This window comes from Polyergus mexicanus, unplaced genomic scaffold, assembly GCF_030449975.1.
Source record: "Polyergus mexicanus isolate NDT 795.1 unplaced genomic scaffold, iyPolMexi1.0 SCAF_132, whole genome shotgun sequence".
Taxonomy (NCBI): Eukaryota; Metazoa; Arthropoda; class Insecta; order Hymenoptera; family Formicidae; genus Polyergus; species Polyergus mexicanus.
The window spans coordinates 1-27,679 of record NW_027223452.1 but is presented as its reverse complement, the minus strand read 5'-3'; the positions used below and the strand labels follow the sequence as shown (position 1 = coordinate 27,679).

The 27,679-nt window shown below is 30.8% G+C and overlaps 5 protein-coding genes across 7 annotated transcripts; 3 read left to right on the top strand and 2 right to left on the bottom strand.

The window, feature by feature from the left end:
- Positions 1-776: 776 nt before the first annotated feature.
- Positions 777-3,034, bottom strand: LOC138944244 (uncharacterized). Its single transcript, XM_070315149.1, has 6 exons — positions 2,616-3,034; positions 2,355-2,520; positions 2,055-2,272; positions 1,807-1,974; positions 1,554-1,732; positions 777-1,458 (listed from the first exon to the last, which is right to left on the bottom strand). Exons 1-6 carry the CDS (start codon positions 2,723-2,725, stop codon positions 1,319-1,321), a joined length of 981 nt encoding a protein of 326 aa, XP_070171250.1. The 5' UTR covers positions 2,726-3,034; the 3' UTR covers positions 777-1,318.
- A 4,349-nt stretch (positions 3,035-7,383) lies between these two features.
- Positions 7,384-10,862, bottom strand: Reptor (repressed by TOR). Of its 2 annotated transcripts, XM_070315154.1 has the most exons (6): positions 9,828-10,862; positions 9,158-9,739; positions 8,586-8,993; positions 7,880-8,374; positions 7,665-7,787; positions 7,384-7,546 (listed from the first exon to the last, which is right to left on the bottom strand). In XM_070315154.1, the coding sequence occupies exons 2-6, from the start codon at positions 9,729-9,731 to the stop codon at positions 7,452-7,454; spliced, it is 1,695 nt and encodes a 564-aa protein (XP_070171255.1). In that variant the 5' UTR covers positions 9,732-9,739; positions 9,828-10,862; the 3' UTR covers positions 7,384-7,451. The 2 variants fall into 2 exon arrangements, with proteins under 2 accessions (XP_070171255.1, XP_070171254.1); XM_070315153.1 differs by having other exon boundaries at positions 9,158-10,861.
- A 1,339-nt stretch (positions 10,863-12,201) lies between these two features.
- Vret (vreteno) lies at positions 12,202-21,447 on the top strand. Of its 2 annotated transcripts, none has more exons than XM_070315150.1 (17): positions 12,202-12,376; positions 13,441-13,720; positions 14,237-14,317; positions 14,592-14,646; positions 14,848-15,140; positions 15,446-15,613; positions 15,702-15,834; positions 16,038-16,204; positions 16,571-18,055; positions 18,231-18,444; positions 18,755-18,931; positions 19,214-19,328; positions 19,416-19,603; positions 19,692-19,926; positions 20,291-20,463; positions 20,533-20,773; positions 20,857-21,447. In XM_070315150.1, exons 3-17 carry the CDS (start codon positions 14,271-14,273, stop codon positions 21,039-21,041), a joined length of 3,876 nt encoding a protein of 1,291 aa, XP_070171251.1. In that variant the 5' UTR covers positions 12,202-12,376; positions 13,441-13,720; positions 14,237-14,270; the 3' UTR covers positions 21,042-21,447. The 2 variants fall into 2 exon arrangements, with proteins under 2 accessions (XP_070171251.1, XP_070171252.1); XM_070315151.1 differs by lacking the exon at positions 12,202-12,376 and adding an exon at positions 13,125-13,206.
- A 696-nt stretch (positions 21,448-22,143) lies between these two features.
- On the top strand, positions 22,144-23,224 carry LOC138944247 (oxysterol-binding protein-related protein 11). Its single transcript, XM_070315152.1, has 2 exons — positions 22,144-22,420; positions 22,556-23,224. The coding sequence occupies exons 1-2, from the start codon at positions 22,189-22,191 to the stop codon at positions 22,906-22,908; spliced, it is 585 nt and encodes a 194-aa protein (XP_070171253.1). The 5' UTR covers positions 22,144-22,188; the 3' UTR covers positions 22,909-23,224.
- A 792-nt stretch (positions 23,225-24,016) lies between these two features.
- On the top strand, positions 24,017-27,245 carry LOC138944243 (uncharacterized). Its single transcript, XM_070315148.1, has 4 exons — positions 24,017-24,679; positions 24,873-25,089; positions 25,318-26,169; positions 26,861-27,245. The coding sequence occupies exons 1-4, from the start codon at positions 24,432-24,434 to the stop codon at positions 27,113-27,115; spliced, it is 1,572 nt and encodes a 523-aa protein (XP_070171249.1). The 5' UTR covers positions 24,017-24,431; the 3' UTR covers positions 27,116-27,245.
- Positions 27,246-27,679: the final 434 nt, after the last annotated feature.

The window sequence follows — 27,679 nt, the reverse complement described above, 5'->3', positions numbered from 1 at the left end:
GAAAGGGAGACGGAGACAATGTCACTATACGGTACCGAGGATCAATACGTCACGAACACGGTCACAACTATTTATGCATACATGCGAGATTGCGCCCATACTGACCATCACACTCTGCTTTGTGAAATAATTTCTGCAAATTATATATTATATAATCGTATGCACGCATCACCGAAAACGACTTGACTTGCCTCCTATACATGATACAAAAGATCAATCGTCGTGAGTTCAAAAAGTATGCGTTACGTTTATAAGATACGAAATGCATCGGAAACCGACACACGCACAGCCTCTCTTTCCCAAATTTATAAAATTTATTTCTATATATATATACATTTTTTTTATTATAGTTGGTTTTACGACGAATGCTTGCGATATTTGTGTATTGCCGTAAGATATAGATAAATTTTTTACTTATTAAAAAGTTTTTCTTTTTTTACAAGATAGATAGATTCCAAAAAAACTGTTTAATTTACTTTTGTTCGTTATTATTACAAGCTATAATCTTTAATTGTGGTTAGAAGAAAGTTTTTAATAAAAGTTGTATACCAGCAATCTCTCTTTCCAATTATTCATCTGTCGTCTTTTGGCTATTTTTTTTATTAAAATCATTTTCTATTGCATCATTTAAAACTACGTTTTTTAAAAAATGTATGTCAACTCTATGGTAAGAATTTCCGAGATTAAACATTCAAATTATAAATCTAAGTTATAAATTATTGACTCGCAAATAATTTTGAGTTATAACTGTTAAACAAAATATTTAAAAAAAAAAAAAAAAAAAAAAAAATTTGGAAGCATATAATGTGTGTATGTATATAAATATTATTTTTACATAAAGTAATCTAAAGATATAAAAATAATGCTATGCTGATACATTTAGTACACGTAAAAAATATTCTTATCAACTATTTTAAGCCCACTGTGATTAATGCCCATTTGCTATTCGCAATGATACTTTCTTTCATTCTTACTTTCTTGATGCAAACATAAAATTGGTAACTGACATTTTTCTATTTGGAAATAGATGTAAGTATCGTTATATATTTAACAAATAGAAATCTTTTTTCAACGTTACTTGTCTCTTTAATAAATGTGGTACAATATTCTAAAATAGTACAATTTCGTTAAATCATAAAAATAATTTTTCTTTTTAGTGGCAGAATTCTTTCTCTTTTATACTTTCATTCTTGTCAAGCATTTTATTTTTTCTCAAAATGTCAGTTGCCATGTCTTATATGCTTTCATTTATCATATCACGCTTTTAGTAAAGTATCATGAAACTCACAGCGCAAGTGTCTGTTGATACAGGATTTTTTTAGCTGAAAAAATCTTCAACTTCTGCTAACTCTCTTGCTCGTGCCTGTTGATGAGCCCAGCGAGTTTCTGCGAGCTTGTCACTTAATCCCCATTTGTCATGATACACACGTTGGTTGCAACTTGGACATTTCTTACCCCCTATAACAAAAAGATAAATAAATAAAAATAAAAGAATTTTTTTTAAATCTTTTAATGCAACATAATTTGATATTTAAATAAAATTCTTATTTTACCATGGAATGGCGGAGTCTTCATGTATGTCACGAGACATTTTAAGTGGAAGAGATGACCACAATAAAGTCTTTCGGCGTGGAAATCCGCATTTTCGTCGGTTACGATCTCTTCTGGGTTTGCTGGCAAGCATATTACTTTGCAATGTTGGCAAGGCTCTTGTGGAAAAGTTTTTACACTTCTGCAAAAGTTAAATCATAAAATTAAAAAAAGCTATAATAATTAAAAATATACTGATGTAAGAATAAGAATTACTTTATGAGGAAGGAAGCAATTGTGTTTAATGATGGTTTTGGAGTGAATGGTTTCTGTTGGGTTTGTTTCTTCAATGGTGGCTCGATACATTGTCTTGCTAATTCTCTTCCTTGTCCAACTAAATAACGCTTAAACAATGGTGGAAAATTTGTATCAACATCACTAAACCTGCAAATAAATGATGTAAAAATTAGTGACATTAAATCTTAATTTACTGCATGAATTTTATAGAAGAAAATTAAACATACGTCACGCAATTAATGGGATAATTATCCGGAATGTCAAGCTTGGTCTTAAAATTATATAAATTTTGGTATAATTTTAAACAAATATAAGAATTCTTCTGCTTCAATTTTAACTCGTCTTCATCCTTCAGAAGCTTTTTTAACGTTGATATTTCGTCGTAGCAACAGATAAGCGGATTCTCCTCAATAAAATTTCTGATAAACTTTAAAATTGGCAACACCTATCGGTATAAAAGAAAATTTATTAGACAAAATAAATTTTATATGTAACATATCGTTGAGTATAAATATAAATGTAGGGACCTGTGCTTTGTTCAATAAACGCTTGCACTCCTTTTCGCAGACTTCTGCTAGTCCATTGAGCAGCTTTGTAGATAGAGTTTTACTTTTTAATTCGAGAAACAGCGGTGACGAGGGATAATCGTCTCGGAATTGGATGCACACGACGAGTTGCTTGAACGATGTTTTCCTGAAATAAGAAAGCCAATGATGAAAATAATCGCAATGAGGACAAAACAATTTTGATCCGAGATGCGATAAAGGCGCAATGTAGAGTTTTATTACGTTATTTCGACGCGGACCATACTCCGTACGCAAGAGACGAGACGGCTTCCATCAACAACATTGTGACAGAGCTGAGATACTTCTTGCAATTCATCGTCAATAAATCCCATGAGCAAGTGAGAACGCCTTAAGGAAAAACACTCCGATAGTTTTGACGCTAAAAGAAAACAATCTTGGCGAAGTTACAGTGCAACATAACCTTTTGATCGACTCGACGAATTTCTCCAATTGCCGTAAATAATAACAAAGCAAATTTTATGTTGACGTAGCGCGCCGTGCTGTTACGTCACGAACAATTTATGCGAAGATGATCAAGATCCCTTTCTAACGATTATTTTTCTCACGTTCGATGTTTCTGCAAAATCGCGAATTTCAAAGCCGCTTATACAAATGTGCCCATTAAGGAGATCCTGGACTACCGACCGAACGCAATTTTTTGAATTTACTAGTTTTTATAATGGCTAGAGACAGATGAATTATAAATGCTTTTACACGATTAAGGTACATCAATGATCTATGGGACAGTCGACTTTATGCCGAAAACGAAAAAAAGTTAAAAAAATTTAACTGTCCCATAGAGCATTGATATGTATGTACTTTAATCGTGTAAAAGGATTTATAATTCTGTATAGCCATTACAAAAACTGGTAAATTCAAAAAATTGCGTTTGGTCGGTAGTCTCTCCTTAATAAAAAAAAAAAAATATATATATATATACAGGGTATATGATATATATATATCAAGGACACCATCATATGTTCCTCTCAAAACCATACAATTTTTGTTCAAAACGTTTTTCTCTAAAATGCTTAATTTTTGAAAGAAAAGGGGTATATGGGTGGTCTAGGACACTCTGTATACTCGGAAATTTGATATTTCTTACAATTACAATTTTTTAGAAATGTCACGTGACGTATTACTTATATAGATTGTTCCGTTTTACCTTTTAACTGATAATACCAGAGAGAAAAGCCCATTAAATAAAGAAGAACAGAAAAGAATGTATCGGTAGTGGGGATAGATTTATCGCAAACGGTATGTACATGTACATCATTGCAGCCAGCTTGAACGTCCACTTTTTTCGACATTTTTTAGGACCGTGTATATAAATTTTCTTATCGTAAACAGCCATCTCAAAAACATATAAGTGTACATACTTTTGTTATATTATAATAGATATATATTTTTGGCCAACTTTTTTAAATTCTGGGTCACTATGGTGTCGACGCCGACTGACTAGATCGACCGATTCACATTTAGACTCCAGTTTATTTTATTTGTTGACTCATGGTATATTTGTTAAATGGTATAAATATAAATGAAAGATGGAAACTCTAGCATACTTTTTAGTTAATGGGCTTATTTCTAAAGAACGAGCTGAAATTACAAAAAAAATTCTTTGTTTTATCGCTCCTTATCCTAGGGTTCAAGTCATCGCATTCACTTTTGACGGACTTGTATCTAATATTTAGCGTATGTGTGTGTGAACATTTAAATGCAAACATTTATAATGATATTTATTTTTTTCACATGCAACTGATAATTATAATATATTAATATTTTTTTGATGCCGCCTATATGCTAAAATTAATTCGAAATACTCTTGCTTCTAAAGAAATATTATATGATGTCAATAACATACAAATGCAATCAGATGAGATTTTATTGTTATTATTAAGCAAAAAAATAGAATATGAAGATCTAATAAATAATACAAAAACAAGAAGGAAACAAAATAAACTATATTGATGAGAACTGTTCCAAACACAGAATAAAGAGCGCGAAAATATATATATATATATATATATATATATATATATATATTCACATCCTGTTTTTTGCGTTTCGTTCTCGTTAGCGCGTTTTCTTTTTATTTTTATATTCAATATTACTATTTTTTAAATACAGAATCCTATGCATTTAACATATAATTTTATAGAGAAGTATATGTGTATATTATATTCTATAAAATTCTATAGTATTTTATATTCTATAGAATTTTATAGAATTGTGTATATATATTTTTCATATTGTTTATTTTGCTTGTATTGATTTTAATTAATTTATAGACGCAGAATCTCTCTTTCTTCTTTCATCATAAATGTAACTTGTAATAATTTCAGCAAAAATTATCAGAATATAATATAATGATATATATATAAACAGTGCCGTATCATTTGTTAAGACTTTGTGAAAAAATAGACTTAACCAACTCAGGATCTTAGTCTTTTTATATATATTATACATGTTAATGAATAATTATTCATTAAAAGGTCCGTTTTTGCTGTCCACAAGATTTTTTTTATTAGAATAAAAACGACAATCCAACTTTGTCTTTACATTTTGATGAAATTAATCACTTATCATCGAGTCGTTTACCGATGTAACTTGATTATTAATGCCGAAATAGGTTTACACACCAAATACCAATTTTACATTTTATATACTCAACGACCCGTAATAACAAAAAAATACGCGTCTATTCTATCAGCAGCAATTCATTAATGCAACCGCACTCGAAGCATCGAATGCATAAACGCAATACGCAAGTACATAAAAAAAAATTATCGAAATAACAAAATGACATTTCATATATACGAGAACGTATATTGCACATCCTGAAAAAATATTTTTATTACACCCAATTCTTGCACAATCTTGCGACTACGATGATATCGGAATGACGTCTCGTGCTACGCTATTACACTCTTGCCGACATTTAAACATACAGCAAATTAAACTCTTACGATAACTCGCATAACAATAAATTAGACTGCATAACGATTTGATAAGGATTATACAACATCTGTATTTATATCTATAATCATATGACTATATTCACACTTTTTCGTAAACACTATAATTTGCGCAACTTTACATACAAAAAATTGATTAAAAAAATATTAGTACATATATAATATGGATTAACATCGCGTATATTTAAAATATATGTATATATATATATATATATATATATATATATATATACATATACATATTAGTAATTAGCAAAATATAATTATAATTTAACCGCGGCGTACAATCATTCTAAACATTGAACAGAGAGGATATATATATATATATATATCGTCATTACATTCATCTTCTCTCTTCTAAAATTCTGAAACAACAATATATCGTCACGCCACGATTACAATCTTTTCATAAATCGTTATTTCATCTTAAACCCATATATATATATATATATGATATATGTATATGTATGTATGCGCATACACATACACACCATACATATACATACATACATATACATACATACATATATATGATATATGTATGTATGTATATGTATGATGTGTATGTGTATGCGCACATACATATATACATACATATATATATGTAGGTATAGCATTTCATTCTGAGGTAGATCGAGTCAGCAAACAGCAAACAACTATTTTAATTCAAAGCTCCTTCCTAAGTGCAATTTATATGTGCATACACATTCTAGATTTGTTACTATTACGTTTAAAACTATATTGTCAGAATATTTAAAAAAAAATCATCAATGTCAATTATTATCTTATTGTTGCGTAATACACAATCATAATAATTTTGAAATCTTGATCATCATTAATGATTATGCATCAATTGATTATATCTATTTGGAATGCAAATAACCATCGGTACCATATTTCGAATTAGGCAAAAGCTCAGCAATTAATACGATTGAATTTAACATATATAAATTAAATCTTATTTCTGCTATTTTCCCAATTGTTCCAGAGCAAAAAGCTTTGTCAGTGCACTTTCACCATAAATCAAGAATTAAAATTAAAGATTGCAACATTCAACAATAATGGATATTGATAATATCTAATGGTCTATCATAATTGTTAAGTGACATTCGGCACTTTTTTCTTGCATTTTTATCAAGATATATAATCGTATTATGTTTTCTTAAGAAAGGAAAAGATATTCAATTGTAAAAAAAATCATGTTTTGTTTTTATATAAAAAAAAGAATATGATACTGAAGCTGCAGCACGTGATGCATGAGAAATACAATAGTATGTACAGTTTAATCAATATACATAATGCAAAAAAATATATTTTCATAAAAAAAATTCATGATTTGGAGGTTTTCAAAAGTTAACTAATCAAGGTTTTATATCAAGGTTTTTCGTTCTTTACTTACACTAATAAATATTTCCTGAAACACTTCATATATATATATAATAAGACACCTGTTTATATATATACAGGGTGTAACTAAACAAATGCATATGGACAATACTATCAGATACAGAACAACAATCCAAATCGAAAAGTCTTGAACCATTTTTTTTGAATTTGAGCTTTCTTTTCGTTGTTATATGATGTTAAAATTAGCTAATCAGCGCCTGTCTATATAGCAGAAAACCGTCTCGCTACTCCGACCCCCGTTGTACCTTCTTTGTTTTCCATTGTAGACAGGCGCTGATTAGTTAATTTTAACATCATATAACAATGAAAAGAAACCTCAGATCAAAAAATGGTCAGGACTTTCCGATTTGGATTGTTGTTCTGTATCTGATAGTATTGTCCATATGTGTTTGTTTAGTTACACCTGGTATAATGAGACACTTGTTTATATATATATATATATATAATGTGTGTATGTGGCGCGAGCGTGTGTGGAATATCTCTCTGTTAATTATGCATTAATCAAATTAATTATAAATCTATTTTCTAAAATAGCGATAAAGTTTAGATATAAAGCATTATCTATATATATATATATATATATATATATATATATATATATATAGCATATCCCCATTTTTTAAATATATACATATGTAAATATAAGATTTATAGGAAAACGTTTTCTATAATATTAAAAATTATCGATGCCGCCATCAGGTACGCCGGCTCTAATATTATCCAATATCTTGTTCACAAATTCTGTCGAATGATTTGCTATTCGTACTTCTGTAATAATAAATTTGCGCATATTAGAATAATACTAATCATTAATGTTTGTTATATTTAAATATACTTTATATACTTATACATGTTTAATAAAAAATAATATTAAGATGTTACTCACTGGTAGCTAGTTTGCAACATTTTTCCATTTGTCGTGTAAGCTCTTCTTGATTCTCAGGATTGGATTCGGCTAATTTAGCAGCAAGTGTATGTTTAGCTTGCGATATACCTTGTATGAGACGTCCTGTAGAAAAATAATTTTAACTTTTTAATCCATTACACATTTGAAATAATCTCATTAAAATACAGATTTTTCTATCTCGACTTATACTCAACTGTGTTCTGTTTCGAGTCCGTGCAACTTTATTTTATTAGCTTCATGTTGAGCTTTTTTCTTCAAGCGACATGCCCGCGAAGCTAGTTTGTTCTTTTCTTTACGTGTCTTTGGTCTTGCTGTAAAAGGTAATTCCGAAACAGGTGTCATATCATTTATAATGCGATTGAGTTTATCTAATTCTCGTCCAATATTATGAAGTTTGCGAGGATTCGGTGTAAGATCGTTTCCATCGCCTTTTCGTGCTTTTCCGCTATGTTTGATTCCTCTTAGGGCACAATGAGGACTAAATACTGGATCGGTTGCTTCGTTCAAAACATGCGGATCTTCTAAGCGCGTTCGAGCGATCAATCGCTGTCCTTTTGGTCCCTTTGCTTGAACATTATATTGCCAAAAGAATCTTTCTTTTTTATTATGTCTGTTATCTTTCCCTAATTCTGTAGCTCCTATTCCTATTCTGTTGTTACTCTGATCCTCACCATCACTTCCACCTGTATCTAATAAGTAAATGATAATTCATTTATTTAGTTTAGTTAAATTCTACTTATATAATTTTATTTATTTTATAATACATTGATTTTACTTAATTTTACAAAAATATAAAATAAATTGAACTTTGATACAAGATTGTAAAATAATAATCTGTATAATAAATTATATTTAATATATCTAATTATATATAAATAATATAATAATACATATAGATACCATTATCGCTGCTGTAATCATCATAATGGTCACTATCATCATCGCTGTCTTCATACCCTTCATCGTGGCTAAGAGGATCAGGACAAAGTGGATCTGGACTTAATGCGCCACCAGTACTCAAACTACTTGTCGATCCTGCCTCCACCAAACTACCAGTACTTAACAGATGTTGACGCGGTTCCCTATGAGACCAGATCTGATCCAGATGCCCCATTGTCTGAGTTGGCGCAGACATAGAGAGTCTCGAAACTTTAGATTTACCACTTATCGTGGAGATATCCATTTGATTGGATACTGGATTATTAAGTGAATTTTCACCTCTTCTCATAAGTAGTTCGTGTAAAGTGGATGATCCAAGATGCTGCTCTGGAGGATGTGGAGAAGTTGATGAACTCGCTGTGGAACTACCTATATGAATTATAGGAACATTTTCGTCTTTATTATAAAAAAACAATAAATAATAGATTCTACTTACAAATCAGTTACAAATATATTCTTATTAGAAAATGTGCTACTATTATTATTATAATCTGTGATTATTTTTACATTAAATTATTTTTAAAATGTTAAACCTGCAATGTTGCCAGTGCCTGGACTAGGAAATGCAATAGGAACAGCTTCTGCATTATCCACAACAGTTGAACTTCTATTAAAAGCATATGTATTTGTATATGTGGGACAGCTTCGACGAGTTAATCCAGATTGAGGAAAACTACTAGGTGCGAATCCTGTGCCGCTAGTGCTAAATAGAGAGCCGGACAATAGAGGAGCAGTCTCTATTTTTATAGGCTGTACCCTTTCTTCGGGCAACAACAGATCATCAAAACTTAGATCTCCCAATTGCAGTGTCTCATCATTGGCGTTTAACGCTGCAAGGGTTGGGCCCTGAATTAGTTCCGCTTTGTCTACTTGGAATATATCATCCTCGTCCATATTAAATGAAATGTCCAGCGGATCTGGATCCATTTTAAAAGGATATTCCATCTGTTCACTCCTCATATCCCATCCAGAAGAGAGAGTCAAAGGTGAAGGAGAGAACTGATCGTACGCTCCTCGCGTAGTTCCTCTGTGTCCTCCGGGTATCGGTACAGATGCCGACGCCGAGCCCATTTCCTGTACAGGTTCCTGCTTCACTACGGTGTCCATTGTGTTAGCTAAAGAAAAGTCGCTATACTTAGAATTGTTCATCAGTGACACGGGCTGTAATGATAAATGTGAGGATGACGCTGCGTGCTTATATACTCTAAAAACTGCTACTCCACCAGGTGGTACATAAAAATTGGCTAGATGAGAAAAATCATCGATCCCAGGCTCGATGTATCCAATCCAACTTGTCGATCCGTGTCGTGACAAATATCAGCGACTATATAATTTGTCGCGTGTTCTTACGCGCGAATTCGCAGCAGGCTCGAAAACGGCGAGTAGAACAGAACGCGGATAATGAAAAAAAAATGCACGCGGCCAATCGTCCATCGAACAATTCCGATTTTGACTCGTCCGTGTTCGATCGATTCCACAATCTCGCGTCCGCAATGATGCACAAGGGAACGGTCGGAGACAATTTTCTTTCTCTCTCTCTCTCTCTTCCTTTTTCTCTTTCTCTCTCTCTCTCTCTCTCTCTCTACTTTTTTGGCAAATTGCGACAGAGCTGATAGAATTGGGAAAAACAGCGGTAAACACACACGTCGAAATCACATATTGGTCCATGCGCGTTCATAGTACGCACGCATCACGATTCTCATTAGCAGGCATTTTTCGCGGCTGACAACATTGCGACGAGATTGCAAAGCCCAGATTGAGTTTCACTTTTTCCAGTCTAGTCGATTCTTCCCCGACAAAATCTACGACGATCGAGATCGAGTACGGATCGATCGCCCTTTTTCAGACGGAGAGGCGTCGTACGACAAATGATCGCGCAAACGGGCGAAAAATCACGAGAAACGCGAAGTTACGATGTATGTTGTTTGTTATTGTTTTGCCACGAGACTGCGCGAGGCCAAGTGATCGGTGATGTTTGCATAAATAGAGGAAAGGGTCACATGACACATCGTCGCGAAATAACATCGGCCAATCGCGCGCCGTTATTCCACTGTATTCCACCAGCCCGCATTTTTTTGCGCCCGATGTAGCTTGGCGAGAATTTTCATTCTAATATTATTGCCTCGTACGCATACGTACGCGTATTTACGCGCGCGTAAAAGTCGCGAAGCATTGCGAATTTCAAGGCATAGATGCGAGTCTTGCGTTTTGTGCCCGCTACCAGCGTGTAGGCTGCATTCGGAAACATCATCTGGGCCGCGTTCGAAAACATTACCCGTGTGCACACGAGCGTCATTCTATCTTTGTTCTAACTTTCAGTAAATAACAAAGATAGAACGACACTCGGATGACGTTTTCGAACGCAGCCCTGTGGTCTAGTTTCCACCAAAGTCGTCGATCTGATTCTATTTCGATGCCGAATTTAATGAACTGTTTCCACTGGAACACTGGAAGTGGAATAGAAACGAGGAAGATTGATATTTCAGTAGAGCCAACTTAATTTTTCCTTGTCAATGTAAATAAACATAATTTTTTACAAATTTCTCGTTTATTTTCCATTTTGATAATTAATACGAACGAACGGTAACTGTTACGAACATCAACATATCGACTATATATCGATGGTATATATGTAAAGGGTATTCTACAATGGTACTAGGTAGTATAGAGTGAGGAGTAAAGGCCCGTCTACATAGGACGCAACACGCCAGACGCAGCTCGCAGACCGGTATTCATAGTTAGTTCTTATATTTAAGATCCTCTTAAGCACAATCTTAATATGTCCTAAATCAATCACAGAGCCTATATTAGCATCTTAAGATATTACTTAAGGCGGTCTTAAATATAAGAACTGATTATGAATACAAGCCTGCAAGCTGCGTCTGGCGTGTTGTGTCCTATGTAGATGGGCCTTAAGATTTTAAAAGCAAATGGGATTTCCCCATTTCGTTACTCCCGGTCTTTACGTCACTAAAAACAGTATACTTTTCTAATCTTAAGCGGAGAGCACACACTTTTGCATAAACGCATAATCATAAGCATAAAAAAATTGATTGATCTATTTCCTTAATAAGCATAAAGTAATTGACCAATCAAATTCTTTATACTCCCCGCTTTACAGTCTTGTTTTACTGCCATTGTAGACGGCCCTTAAGGGCTGTGGCACGTAAAAAAACTTAAGCAGTAAGGCCGATATTAAAATGGGAAGCATACAAATTGACATAGTTGCATATGCATAGCGTAAGATCGTCTGGACCAATGAGCATCGAAAGAAAATCGTCATATTGATTTACCTGGCATGCTCATTGATCCAAATGGTCTTATGCTACGCATATGCAGCTATATGTCAATTTGTGTGTGAAGGCCTTTACATTTGTCGTACGTAGAGTCCTATATACCATACTGGAACGCGCACGGCCATGTTGATTGGCGGCTAGAAATGTGGGACTGCGAGAGTTGTCGCTTCTCAGACCTGTTCTTGTCTATCTAACTACGTCGACCACGTGACCAGATGTACTATCCGTTCTAAAACCATTCTCATAGTTTGATGTGCAGTTTCTTAAGATACACTTTACCATTTTTCATATTTATTTTAATTCTCTGCTTCTTAACGTTTTCAACCATCTAGCGTAGAAATAAATATTTGCATGGTATTAAAGATCGCGTGATTTGGTGTGAGGAAACAGGAAGTTGGCTGTTGTCTGCTCATTAAATATATGTGTGATATTTAGATGTACCCCAGTAAACACAAAGTAAACAGTAATATAAGATCAATGTTATGATTTCCCACTCAACAATATAACTGCAATGTAACATGCCTTGTACGTAACAGTTATGTTGTTGAATGGCAAATTATATTGTAACATTAATGTTATGTTACTGTTACTTTGTGTTTACTGGAACTGTATATAGTCATTAACAATCTTGCAGCTGCTGGAATAGGAACTCTCCAATTTATTTTTATTTTTTTTTTATGAAAGGTTCAACTCTTAATAATATATTATCAAACATACTGGATGTCATCCTCGTACAATTTAAAAATGTTTCTTCATCTTGTAATCTCATTTCGTAAACAAAAGATTATGCCAATCTCCTTGTTGTTGTTTTAATTGTAGTTTAGGATATGTACCCAATATCTTCCTTTTTGTCTATTTAAAATGTTTCTTTTATTTCTCCTTCTTCTTATACAAAGCAGGGCCAACAGCAATATTCGAAGTTTTTTACGCATAGCCGGATCTATATTTATGATAAATTAAAGCAAATAATTTTGTAATTAAGATATGTACTTTTCTATTTTATATATTATTATTTAATCTTATCTATTTTATATATGATATATGCGTATTTCTAGATTAAAGATTATGAAGGAAATATACACAGTTTGTACATGCTTACTCCAATCTTTAACGTGTGCTGTTTGAACACCAGAATAATTATATTTTTGTTTGCCGCATCGCTTATTTTTGCCGCGCGGCAAGCATTGTCGCGTCCTGTTTGCAGGAGTCATATGTCCTTTTCTACGTGCACCTCGGCTCCCACTCCTCCACCCTCGGTCTAGATATACTACTAGATGTCTATGGTTGTATGTATATCTAACGGAGTCTAAAATATTATTGAGCCAATTGTTGTATTCGCGCACAATTTGAATCATCTGAAATCGTGGAAAAATAAGTCAACTACGCTTGTCAAAAAAGCATCGCGATTGTTGCTGTTTATGTTTTTACTTTTTCGCGTGAATAAACTTTAAATTATTTTTGCATAATTCTCGATTTTGTCGAGATATATTTCTTTTAAGATACTACTTTTTTGATTACAGATTAGAGTTCAAAAGAAGGAAAATAAAGGAAAGAGATGATAAAGAAAGAAAGAGATACACATAGAAAAAGAGGGCAGCACTGGCTTAAAAAGGACGAATGCTTGTTGAAGAAAGAAAAAAAGTACAAGAAACGTTGAGCTAATCATTTTTTAATCGCACTCTCTTATCGCAGTTCTGGCGCGAGAAACATATACGAAGATATATATTCGTTGTTCTTATATGTCTCTACGTTCGTAACGACCGTAACTGCAGGATCGAAAATATTTTCAGTTTGGATCAGGTAAGTTTCTCTCGAAGATAAAAAATAATATATTGTATATTAATATGTGTCCGGTATATGTTATAAATACTATTACACAAAATCTGAAAAATATTGAAAAACAAAAAATTATATATATATATATCACTACACAGTATCTATTACCAGTATATATCACCGTACTTAATAGTTCCTTTATTAGATATCAGATTTATAGGGTTTTCTTTGTCTGTGTTTTCTTGTGCTTTGTTACAACGAAAATATGTTTACTTAATTTCACGCGTAAAAAGTGCAGCTCAGATTAACAAACTGTTACTTTTCGCTATCTATCTCTTTCATAAATTTAGTTGTGTATATTGTTACGTGCTTTTCACATTTTTTTCCGCACGTTATAGGTCAACTACAAGTGTCCTTTGTTGTTTATATGTACGTAGCACATACATGCACTTGCCAAGTTGTCGTTCGCGCCGGTATCATTTAGTAACGTTTCGAGTGAACAAAGAAAGTTGATTTCTAGCACAATTTCAATTTTTTAAGGTGAGACAATTTTGCAAACGTTTTGCGAGACGATATGGCGTATTTTGATGCCGATATGGATGCCGAGCCGATCTTTGATAGGTAAGAACAAAGTAAACGTTGCTGCTTGCGAGATTTTTACGTTGCAAAATCGAAAAGAATTTTAATTTTATAGATATTTATGAAATATGATTATATTATAGATATGATCTTTGTCACATTTAATTATATTTTTTATAATGTATATAATAATATAACTTTTTGACGTAACATTTGAACAATGTATTAAATTTATATCTTATGTATCGTTTATATATTTATTATGTTTGTATCTTATTTTTTATTAATTTTTATAAATATAATTTTTTTAATACAGGATGGATACAGAGTACACCATATATGTGAAAAGTTTGCCATCAGAGTTAGATGAGGTATATTTTACTAATTATAAATTATAATTATATTGAAAAGTTTTATATATATTGTACTTTTTTTATTGATTTGATTTTTATATAATCAATTATATATTGCCTCTTATATATGTCTCATGAATTTATGTATTATATATTATTTATATTTGATTGTGGGAAATATTTTATTATTCAATAATATGAATTGTGTTAACATTTAAGGTTGCTATTAAAGAAGTTTTTAATCAGTATGGTAAAATTATTGGAACGTTCTATCCTCATAATGCCACATGGGCTTATATTACATATAAATCATATCGTGAAGCGGAACAAGCTATACGGGAACTCAATAATAAAAAACCATTATATTTAAAAGTTGCACTTGCAAAAGAAAGATCTGTTATAAGGGAGGACAAATTGCCAAAATCATATGTATCAGAAGTTTCTGGAGGAAGAGCAAGAGCAATAGATACTGTTGCAGAACCATCTGTGTCTACTCGCAATGATATCAAACAGTATGTATCATTAATATTATTCATTATTGAAATGTTATTACACAAAACAATTATTATAATTTAAAGTTTATATATATTTTATATATATATATTTTTAAATGTATATAGATAGATTATAATATATCATAGAAATATTTAGAAGATGTAAAATTATTTAAAAATCTAAGAGAGAGTAAAAAATATTTCATATAATAAATTGAGAATATATATGTATATATATATATATATATATAACAAATAAATTATTTTTATGTTTTATATATTAATAGCAAAAGTGATATATAATAATAAATATGTAATTGTAGCCAAAATGGTGTGGGTCGTGGTCAAACACTGAATGCATTTCGTAAGAATTTTGCGTCACAAATGACATTATCAGACAGATATGTAGAAAATGTACCTTTATTTTCACAAGCGTCTAATCTTTATGAAATCGAAGAACCTACTGTGAACACAAATAGATTATGGACAAGGTTAAATAAATACAATATAACACTTATTTATACTTGTGCATCATTTATATTTTTACATCGTTATTGTATTTTGTACATCTTATTTTAGAGGCGTAATAACTGTCACAGAAGATGGACGAAGACATGTATCACTTGGACGTGGTTATACATTATATGAATTTCCAGAGCAGAACCCTAAAGTTGAAGAATGCATTGTACGTGTATTGGAAAAACGATATAATGTATGTCGCAATTATATTTGGAATGCAAATGATACACACAAAATATATAAAACTATATAAGTTTAAAAATTATTTTTATAAATACATATAAATATTACGATACTATTTATTATTTATTATTCTGATATTAGTTAATAGTTTAGCTGTTAATATAACTTGTTTTAGAATAATATAAAGTTAATAATATTTTTTATTTTGTTTAGGGATTATATGAATATGGAGAGGACAAATTTAAGAATGGAGTACAAAGGTGCCTTATTTGTTCTAATAAAACAAACAAACATTGTGAAAAATGTAACACATATTATTGTAGCATAGTGTGTCAAAAAAGTGATTGGCCAAGACATCAAGTCGAATGCCAACGGATACCGTAATTATATTTACATACATTAATTAGTAAACATGTTTATAACATTATAACAAATTATTATATGTAGCAATTAAAAATCATACATTTAGCTGCAGATATACATTTGTCTGCTCTTATTATTTATATAAAATTTTTATTTTGAGATAAAAGTATTGTTTGAATAAGATTCTTATTTTATTATCTGTGATATGAGCTATCAAATAATATAGACAAATTTTAATATGTTAAGAGCATTTGTCCATTATATTTATTCTATATTATCTATTTTTATAATACAATTGAAATATCATTTTTATGTATTAATTATCTATTTTTATAATACAATTAAATTTTTAATTATATAGCGAATGATTTTTTTCTTTGCAGAAGATTAGTGGAAGAACCAATTAATGACATGTCGTTATTGCAAATTAACAAAGATGAAAATCAAACGAAGATACCATCAATGTCAAATAAAACAATTGCATCTAATGAGATAAAATTACGGCGACCTAATGCAATGCAGACAGAGAATCCAAACAGCACAAATGCAAATACTAATATCCATAAGAATAATGTGGATATTACAAACTGTTCTACCAATAGTGATATCAATAGTCAGGATAAATATATGTCTATTCATGTAATATTTACTAATAATAATACTAATATATCTAATACTAATATATATATATCTCACACTGAAACAATAGATCAACAAACATTAAGTGCAATGAATACCAAAGATTTTTCTAAACAAAATCAGTTGCACAGATGTAATAATATTAAAGAGAATACTGAAAAGTCAAAGAGAAATGATGGATATTCTTTGACAACATCTAATTTCACTAACCAAAATTATAGTCATAATGGTGCTATAAAGAAGACTAGTTCTCGTACAGAAAAATTCGATAATAGCAGTTTAAGAAGCAAAAGTTCCAATAATGATGGAAGTCAATCTTACCAAAAGAATGAATTGCAGAATGACAGAAAATCTACAGCTTACAACGACAGAGAAATTGTCAATAGACAAGGAAATAGCTCGAACAATAGTATTGCGATAGACGACGATCTAGCTTTTTATAAGAATATGTATTTATCAAAAACAGAATTCACAGAAATAGAAATTTTAATACCATTGGACAATGGCGAATATTGGATTTCCACATTAAAAGATTTGGAGACGTGCACGAAATTAATGACGGAGTTACAAAGTGTTGCAAAAAAATCACGTAACGTGCAACCGATTATCGGTAATATTTATGGCGTACTTTACGAAACTCTTTGGCACAGAGCTATGATAATATCCCTGAATCCTGTAAAAGTTCATTTTATCGATTATGGTAACGATGAATTACTACAAAAAGATGCTGAGATCAGAGATATATCAGATATGATTAAAGTTCCTAACCTTGCTAGAAAAATTCGCTTGACAGCCACAAATAAAAGGTACAAAAATTTCCAATATGGTGAGAGAATCTTTGTTAAAGTGTTATCTATAGATGCTGAGAAAACGATAATAGTAGATGTGAAAGAGCAATCGAGAAAATTATCTTCACATATGGAAAATGCTTCAAATATGAATAATATAATGGAGAAGTCTGCACAAGAAAACTTAAAAGTATCAAATGAAAATGTAAAGGCTTCCATGGCTCAGACACCACCTACTATCTTAGATGGTTTCGCTGATTTGTTCAGCAAAAAAGCGATTCCCGAATTAGAATTTGTGGGTTTCATTCAAATTTCCGAATCTGTCCAAGAAAATGTCTATAGTGCAACTTTGGGTCCCCAAGATTTTACTGCTGAAATCGAGATGCTTTTCAATGAGTTGCAAGAGGAGTGTATGAAAACACAAGAATTTGCGCATTATATGTAAGTGCATTGCATATGTACACACAAATATATTTCATATATTACAAATATATTTTATATATTACTTTACATTCATTAACGTTAAAGATCTGTGAAAATCCATTTACTATATATTATATATAAATATTACATATGCACAGATAATTGGTATAAATAGAAATATTTATTTTTTTAGTCCAGGAGTAGAAGATTTGATTTGTGGTGAAGGAAAAGATGCCTGGTGTAGAGGATATATCTTACCATCTTCGACATCATCCGATTTACATATTATTGCAATAGATGAAGCTAGATATATGAGTGTAAACAAAATTTTACCATGTCCTAAAAGATTTTTAAATACTCATGCTATTGGAGTAATATGTGAAGTAAACCATCCCAACAAATTGACAGTAAGTATCTTTAAATACTTTATATATCATATAAAATATTGCTCACGTTCGTGCGTACATATACACATGTATATATTAAAATATTCTGTTGTATGTGCATGCTAAAATACTGTAAAATTTGTTTTAAACAGATTGTTTAACAAGATAATTGTTAAAAATCTACACACTAAATTTCTAAAAAATATAAAGAAATAAAGAAAACTATTTCAAAGAATATATACTATGCTCTGTAATAATTGTAGAATAGATTATATACTTTGCTTATGTGTGTTATCCAATTTTGATATTTATCATTTAATGTTGTTGCAAGCTGGGAGAAATATATCAATTCACAACAATCATGAATGAACAAAACCACAAGCAAGAAAATCTTAAAATAAAAATAAGTAAAGACGCCGAATTTGTATGTGAGGCTATGATGAAGTCCTGGAAATTTATGACAAAGTTGTCATTTCCTGCATTTTCCGAAATAAAGAGTGGATCTAAGGTTTGATTTTGCATATTAAAATATCTGATCTTTAATTGAATCAAATAATGTTTTTAATTATACTAGAATAATAAAAATAAACAGACACATGCAAGGAGATATAAATAGTTTTTTAACCACAATACTATGCAGAATCAGATTTCTATTTGTTATGTAAAGAAATAAAGAGATATATATTTGTGAACAATGAGAGATGAAAGCTGTTTACTTACCCCACTCTACTTTATGTACACTAATGAAGTAGATTGAAGTTGATTCCATCATTTTCGTTGATTATTTTAGATATGTCTTACCAGTTATCGAAATCATTATCAAGTGTTTGCGCGTTCTTTGGATGAAGAGGCAATAGAATATTATAACAATATTATGCAACGTGTTGCACAATGTGCACGAACAGGTAAAATAACTGAACTAATTAAATAACATAATAGGATAATTATTTAACATTATTTAATGTTGATAAATTGTTTTATCCTTATTGTAGCACCGCGTCTATCCAATCCTCCATATAATAAGCAAGCAGTCATCGCGCCATTCTCCGATAACAATAGTTATCGCGCGTTGGTCATAAACATGCAGAATGAAAAGGCTAAAATAGTATATACAGATTTTGGAAATGTGGATGACATTAGCATAAGAGACCTTCAAGTTTTGCCAGAAACCTTGGCACTGGTTGGTGATATTCTAATATATGCAATAGAAGAATCATGATAGCTCGTTAAATATCTGTTTAATTTCTTTGTCTATATACTTTTTATAGCAACGAAGTTGTTCAGCAAAGATAAGTTTGAAAAATGTCCCTTCTGAAGTTTCTATGAACACAGAAGTAGATCTTTTCCTTCGCGAGTTGGTGGGCAACGAAACATCTCTAATATGTGTATATGAGGGTGATCCATTGAAAGATGGAGTTCATTTGATGATGCCTACAGGAGAAAGTGTTAATGATAAGATAAACCAATTATTGACACCAACTTGGAAACAAACGGACTATCGTGGTAATTAATTGTAAATTATGAAGCATGTCTAGAAAGTAACATTCATTCAAATATTTGAGTATGAAGATTTTAAATATATCACTTTATTACCTAATGTGATCTTTCAATATAATCTTAAGTTTCAGTATGCAAAATACTATTCAACAAAATTAGCCGAAAAAATATATTATTTTCTCTTTATACTTTAACTAGCTCTGTTCCCCATTTTCATTTTATAAATATATACATGTTTACATAATATAATTTTATATATATACTATCACACAATACACACACTATAATATATAATTTTTATATAACTATATATTAAAAATTTATCTGTTACAAAATAAATATTATAAAATTATTTTTTTTTTTTATATAGATAATACTTGTTACATGATACACGATATAGAATTTGCCAGTTTAGGACAAGTGGGTGATGTATTAAATGCAGTGGTGCTACATATACCAAAAGAAGATGGCGGCACAAAATACATGATAGGTCCCTTCGATATTGAGTTGCATACTCATGTTACTGAAGTGATGCCCAAATTGGTAAATCACATTAAAATGTATTTACGTTTTTGCATAATACATATGCGATAATATCTTATTTTGTTGTAGTTAAGAGAATATTGCGAGAAAACGGAATATTATATACCTCGAGAAAATGAATTGTGTTTGGCACTGTATCAGAATGAGTGGTATCGTGCAGCATGCCTCAATCCAAAAAAATCATATACCACAGCTGTAGTTTTCTACATTGATTATGGAAATATAGAAACAGTGGAACATAAGAATATAAGGTTAATGCCTAAAGATTTCATTACGCCTGCGGTAATGGCGAATGTCTGTACAGTTGTCAGTAAGTATTAATTATTAATAAATTAAACACAGATTATAATTTTTCAGTTATTCAGTTATATTCTTATGTACTGTTTATTACAGATTTGGCACCTGTCGACAATGCAGGCAATTATTCACCTATCATACGAGAAAAAATAGCAACATTAATAGAAAATAATGCAGTCATAAAAATTAAAATTATTGAGGGTTCCAATGGAGCGTATAAAATTGAATTTGTAGAAGTAAAAAATACATTAATAGAAGAAGGTCTCATATCGTCTTCGTAAAAATTTTATTTTTTACTTGCATATATTATTAAGGATTATATGATCTTATGCCAGGATTAAGATTTTACTGTTTTTATTTTAAATCATTATATTGATTTAACTCCATTGATATTTTCTTAATCTATTTTAAACAGTGGACACAGTCATATATTCGATTATGCACGAGCATAATATATGCCTATTTTTATTTTGTATTTTCAATTTATCATCATGTGTTTTGCGTTTTCAAACATAATTTTATTTTCCATGAATATATTCAATATAGTATTTCGTTTTGTTTATATAATCATTATCTGATTTTTCTTGCTGCAGAGCTATCTGGTTAAATATGAAAGAGCTTTGTAATTTATTAATAAAATATTAATTTTCATTTTCTCTCATGTAAATAATTTTCCCTATATTAGTGATTTTAAATTATTTTTATCTGCATCTTATGCAATATCATCGACTTGTTCTCAGGTCAATTAAATTTTATGTAAAAAAAAAAAGATGGATTTATACGAAGTATATACAGAAAAATTAATTGATCACATCTGCAGGGATGATATATAGCTGCATACATAGTTTATTTCTTTAGAAACATGTATTGATAGCAATATAAAAATGCACTAGTCCCGTGAATGCGCAATCATATAAAATAATAGCCAGTCAGAAATGCCCAGAAATATTAGAATCATGATGTAAGAATATATATATATATATATTCTTACATCAAATCTAATATAGCTACGGCTGTTGTTAAATTTCGCGACTGCATTCCTGGGCATTGTTCATTTATTGTTTACGACACGACGCGTGACGTAATTATACGCAATGAAATACTTTTATATTTACATCATATATATATATAACTATAGCCGTGTTCCAAAATTCACTGCCAGTACTGAAAATCTATAGCTCACGTAACGTATATTATAGATTTCCAGTATTGGCAATGAATTTTGGAACATAGCCTATGTAAATATGTCTGGATAAATTGTCGCGATTTCTTCTAACCTATCTTACAACAATCCTATCCTAACCTTCCTAAATGTGTCACTTGAGACTCGAGTACGATTGTTTTAGTTCAGATGACATATCTCCCGAGAAAATCCCACCGTTCGCAGAATAAGAGGCTTCCAAGATTAAAAGCAGCGAAAGCAAAACGATGAATGTACAAACAAGACATCCCTATGAGGGTCTACTACACAAATACACGAATGCTATGAAAGGCTGGCAGTATCGTTGGTTTATTCTAAGTCCTGAGACCGGTGAACTACATTACTTCCTCAGTGAATCTGAGAAGAATCAAAGGCCACGGTGTTCGATATATTTAGCAGGCGCCGTAATAGCTCCCAGCGATGAGGATTCAAACACGTTTACTGTCAATTCTGCTACGGGTAAATATCTAACGTTTAACTTACAAGTTTATTGATATATACTAACTTATTTTTCGTATAATTTTGCATGTGATAAAGGTAGATGTTTATTAAAATTTTAGCTTTCAAGTTTATGATATATCCCTCCTCATCTAGGTGATATGATCAAACTTCGAGCCACCGATGCACGAGCACGTCAGGAATGGGTGGATAAACTACGAGCAGTTACGGAGATGTATACCAGAGCTATAGCCAGCAGCCATCCTCCGTTGCCGCCTCGAGAACATTCTGGGAATTCGAGCAGAAATCCTGTCGTTAAACTGGAAGTGCTGGATGCTTTCGCTAATTGCCAGGAGCAATTAAGAAAAGTGGAGAAACACAATCTTGCTCTAGCGCAATCGATCGAGAACTCGGATTTGCATCTGGATTCAGATCTCTTAGTTCTTAAAGCCATGGCACACACTACCTTGCATACACTAAGCCAATGTCTGAATATATTATATCAGTAACGAATTAATCATATATTTTTTATGCTTATCTATTAATATTAAAATTTTTTTATACCTGTAGAAATACACAAATATAATAGATTATCTTCTTATTAAGAAGTCCATATATATTTTTTATTATAAACAATTATTTATATTTATCCATTATTATAGAGCTGACTTTTTTCAGATAATCCTATATAATTTATTAAAAGTAAAATTGATATATTTCTTGTCATTACATCTACATCATAAATAATTTTAATAATTAGTTAATTCAATTTTCTACTAAAAACTGATTTATATTTTTTATATATCTTATAGAAAAAAAAAATGCTACACGTATTATAATAAGCTCTTATGTCATTTCTATTTAACAATGGAAAAATATCGAAGTATTATAAATGTCATTTTAAATTTATTTGATCAAATTTTCATTGTAGATTCTTTAAAAGATTGTATATTAATACATTACATAATCATATACATTATATTGAAAAAAACAAAAATTTTTTTATATTGACATTTTTCTATTTCCTATAACCTTATTATATATGATTTAATTTATTTTTCTATCTTGTCGATTAATGGATTCAGAAATTATATCGTTTGAATTCGGTTTAGTCAATGACAATCTTGGTGCATGTTCTTCCAACTTTAAAATATACAAACAAAAATGTAAGATATATACATATATACACACATACATGCATATGTATATACAATATATTTAGATAGATATAGATTGTCCTAAAATAAAATAATTCTGTTAAGGCTCTTTATGTAAAACATGTATATATCAAAAATTTATTTTGCAAACTAATTATAATATTCTTTTTTTTGTTCTAAATAACATTTGTTTTATTATAGGATATCAAGTAATGAAAGCCAAGCCATATATGTAAGATATATTCTCACGTTTGTCTTATAAAAAAAATATATATATTAAAACAATTATTCTCTTATAAATACAATTTTACATTAGCATATATTATAATTTTTTCTATTATGAAATAAAATAATAGAAAAATAATAGAAAAAAATAATTTGTTTAATTAAAATCTTATTCCATTTTTCCCTTCATATATTATTATAAAAGAATTGCTATTATATACTAATGTTGTAATACGATAGCTATAAACACGGAATTAATCGTTTTCGTTGAAAATATTTTACTTCTAAAAAATACATTACAGTAAAAGGGATGAGAGAAACGATATATTCACCATCATCGTGTGACGTAAGATTCAATGTCAAGAGCGTGCAAATAGGTGAAGGTAAACAAGTGACTTTTCTCTCTCGTCAAGAGATCAGACGTGATCAGTTCCAAAGTAATAGCAATCTTGCTCAAGATGCTTTGAAGATCAAAGTGGATTGATACATTACGCATATCGAGCGATAAGTTAATACCTTAATAAATTGCGATTTATTTATATATGTCTGAAAAGAATTTTAAAATATTGATTCATTCTTCTGCATTGAAAAAAAGAATTTATATTATAGAATATGGAGTGATTTTTCCGCGCGAATAATAATTGTATAGCATGCCACGTATCTTTTATCCGGAAGTTCTGACGGAAGCGGCAGGCGTGAAGATCGTAACATCTCCACCCGAAGAAGATGCGGATTCCTTTCTGCCAGGAAAGATAGTTCTTAAAATGCGGAAAATAAATGCAACATCGGATGTGCATGGTAAATCTTGCGGATTCCATTTGACCAAGTCGAAATGGGATCCATATCCATGGATCGGCTATGTTGAAAAGAATAGTCCCGCCGATTTAGCAGGATTGAGGTGAGTGTTATTTACGCCTTTTAAAAACTATCAATAGAAGTATTAATTGCTTTAAAATTTTTGATGTATCATTGACATAATACGTAGTCGAAACACGACAATTTATAATTACACGATAAATGTTAAATTTTATATTGAGAAAATGTATAAGTAATTTCATTTGTGATTTATACAATTCATTTGCCATGTTCAGAACCGGCGATTGTCTGTTGGGTATTGACGACATCGATTTATTAGGATTAAAAATCAAAGATATTGCTACTTTAATTCGTAGTGAGGAAGGTACACACGATGTAAATTTTTCCATCTGGCGATACCCGCGTCAAAAAGAGGAACATGATATTGGAATAGCTTTGAAAGGTCCACTTCCGGATGTGGCCAGGAATCTTGCAAACGCTTTATCAGGAACGGTATAAATCAACTTTTTTCTATTTTTCTTTCTCATTTGTATAGATTACTCATCTGTTAGATTAACATTATAATTAATTATTAGCCTAAGAGACTAATCCAGCGTTAAATCCTAAACAGTAACACAAAAAGATGATTTTTTTCTTTCATTGAAAGATAATGAATTTTAATTATTTATATCATACACATACATACACAGGAAAAAAATCAAATTGTTCATATTTTTTTAGGTTCGTGCCTTGGAATGTCCAATTTGTTTGGAAAGCGCTGCACCTCCAGTCTCGCAATGTGTTCATGGTCACATTCTGTGCGTTGTTTGTAGACCGAAAACATCTCATTGCCCGGTTTGCAGAGTCCGTTTGGGCCAAGGCCGATGCCTCCTCGCAGATAAATTGCACATAGTGTTTCGCGATGCTTTTAATGTGAATAATGATGAGACGTTAAACAAAACATCTGTTACATCCGAGCGTTGTAACTTACGCGATCAATTATTCGGTAAAAATAATAAAAAGCAAGAAACCCCAGTCCTAAATCGCTCGAAAAATAATTGTACTATGTTGAAACCGAGGCAATTCTTGTTGGCCAGATTGTTACTCGGAAGTAGGGAAAAAGCTATTTCCGCGGATAATCTATCCAGAGAACCCGAAATTTCGGAAGGAGCAACGGCGATTTCCAATAAAATGATAGATGCCAATAGTTTACGATTGTCTTTGAACGATCGCACCAAATCAGCCAGCACCGGCGAGTTGTCAAGGGATAGCGAAGCTCGCATCAATGAATCATCATCTTCGCAAATTGTGGAATTATCCGCGACGAACACCAGTCGACAATCGCTGAGTTTATCGCAGACGCCAATTTGGGGCAGCTCCACAGATTCTATATCTTGTGTACAATTGACATGTCCCCTTTTGCAATCTTGCAGAGAACTAGTAACGGCTGACTCGCTGTTGGAACACATCAGGACACACGCGTTACCGCAAATTCATTTCTATTCCGGAAGCGCAAGGATGCCGCTACCGCTTCCTTTCGGACACGATGCTTTTTATATATTTCACCATGGAAGCAATATATTCTTCTTTCAGGTATAATACTTCTGTTTTCAATATGAATTTCTTTCTACGTTTATACCAGATGTAAACGATATTTTATTTCTTTATGGCGATTAAATCCTCTGTTTTAAGGTGATAGAAGATGAAATAAATTCGAAGTTCATATTTCCACTCAAACTCATGTTCCTGTTGGTGTAGAAATTATATTTATTAGTTTTTAATCATTGATCAGATAAATAATTAAATATTTATGAACGTTTCAGTTTTTTTTCTGAAGTATTCACATGCATCTATATTGTATGCAAAAGTAAAATAAGAAAAAGATAGAGAATGTATTGAATATATGAGATAAGAAATCTGATTGTGTGTGTGTAGAGAAAGAGAAATTATTCTTATCTGATTCCATCAGATTCTAAAAATATTATGATATAAATAATCAATAGAATGACACATCAACATCTTGGATGTATTGCAAAGAATTAATAATATTATATAATATATTATGTTTTTTATATAATATTATATTTGAATGTAAAAATATATCTCTTATGAAATTATTAGACTTCTTATGTTATGAAAATTTCTATTCTATTTTGAAAACAGAAAAACTGCATTATATAGTTGGCAATATAAGCGAGAATGCATATAAAATGTTTACTTGCAACTAATGATATTTTTTTTTTTTTTTTTTTTTTTTTTTTTTTTTTTTTTTAAATAATTGTAGTGCAGAGAGGAAACAGCATGGATGACATATCCTGTTAAGATGGCAGGATACGCAATAAGCAACATGTGGGAATGGACATTGCACGCTTGGGGCGACAATGGTACAGAGGTGCAATTACGAAGATATGTTGCGAGCCTTGAAGATCCTTTAACATTATCCTCACAACATGTCGCACCATTACCAACTGCATTATTATTGAAGACTATTAACATACAAATATCGGAGCATTCAGCTCACGATAGATTATATGTATGAAAAGAACAATGCATATCCGTCCTTAATTATATTTACCTCATTGGCAATTAAATAAAATGTGTGATTGAAAAATTAGTTTTGAAAAAAGTAACAAAATCGTTTATTTCTTATTGATGTGCCAAATTAACAAGTGAAGAACACATCGTAATAGTGTATTATCTTAAATATAAGATATAAGTAAAAAATTAAAATCTCTTATACATATAACACATGCATTGAGAGTAATATTATATCATACGAAATAAAAAAAATATCAATATATAATACTTAACATGCAATAATGTCTAATTTACTTAAAATTATTGATATTCATGATATAGATTTGCATTTATGATATTCTTCATAATAATGCTTTAATAAAATTTCTATTCCACAGAATAAAAGTACTTTTTATTAAATTTAAATTGTTATTAAATCTTTGCAAAAAACAATTATCAATGCTATTTAATTTCTGCTGTTTAAGGATTATTAGTTTGATCATGTTTCATGAACATCAATTCTTAATTATATAATAAAATCACACAAATGTAGGTACCAGTTTTAAAACGTAAAAAAAAACATAAT

What these genes read in the sequence shown, in the direction of transcription:
- LOC138944243 (XM_070315148.1), top strand. Translation starts at nt 24,432, where the DNA reads ATGCCACGTATCTTTTATCCGGAAGTTCTGACGGAAGCGGCAGGCGTG. An exon ending in GCCGATTTAGCAGGATTGAG is followed by an intron (nt 24,680 to 24,872) that starts GTGAGTGTTATT and finishes TGCCATGTTCAG; the next exon opens with AACCGGCGATTGTCTGTTGG. An exon ending in GCAATATATTCTTCTTTCAG is followed by an intron (nt 26,170 to 26,860) that starts GTATAATACTTC and finishes AAATAATTGTAG; the next exon opens with TGCAGAGAGGAAACAGCATG.
- LOC138944247 (XM_070315152.1), top strand. Translation starts at nt 22,189, where the DNA reads ATGAATGTACAAACAAGACATCCCTATGAGGGTCTACTACACAAATAC. An exon ending in TACTGTCAATTCTGCTACGG is followed by an intron (nt 22,421 to 22,555) that starts GTAAATATCTAA and finishes CTCCTCATCTAG; the next exon opens with GTGATATGATCAAACTTCGA.
- Vret (XM_070315150.1), top strand. Translation starts at nt 14,271, where the DNA reads ATGGCGTATTTTGATGCCGATATGGATGCCGAGCCGATCTTTGATAG. An exon ending in GTCGAATGCCAACGGATACC is followed by an intron (nt 16,205 to 16,570) that starts GTAATTATATTT and finishes TTTTCTTTGCAG; the next exon opens with AAGATTAGTGGAAGAACCAA. An exon ending in GAATGTCTGTACAGTTGTCA is followed by an intron (nt 20,774 to 20,856) that starts GTAAGTATTAAT and finishes TGTTTATTACAG; the next exon opens with ATTTGGCACCTGTCGACAAT.
- LOC138944244 (XM_070315149.1), bottom strand. Translation starts at nt 2,725, where the DNA reads ATGGGATTTATTGACGATGAATTGCAAGAAGTATCTCAGCTCTGTCAC. An exon ending in ATGGTCCGCGTCGAAATAAC is followed by an intron (nt 2,521 to 2,615) that starts GTAATAAAACTC and finishes TTCTTATTTCAG; the next exon opens with GAAAACATCGTTCAAGCAAC. An exon ending in GAAGACTCCGCCATTCCATG is followed by an intron (nt 1,459 to 1,553) that starts GTAAAATAAGAA and finishes TTTTTGTTATAG; the next exon opens with GGGGTAAGAAATGTCCAAGT.
- Reptor (XM_070315153.1), bottom strand. Translation starts at nt 9,773, where the DNA reads ATGAACAATTCTAAGTATAGCGACTTTTCTTTAGCTAACACAATGGAC. An exon ending in AGGCACTGGCAACATTGCAG is followed by an intron (nt 8,994 to 9,157) that starts GTTTAACATTTT and finishes TAATTCATATAG; the next exon opens with GTAGTTCCACAGCGAGTTCA. An exon ending in ATGTTGCAAACTAGCTACCA is followed by an intron (nt 7,547 to 7,664) that starts GTGAGTAACATC and finishes TTATTATTACAG; the next exon opens with AAGTACGAATAGCAAATCAT.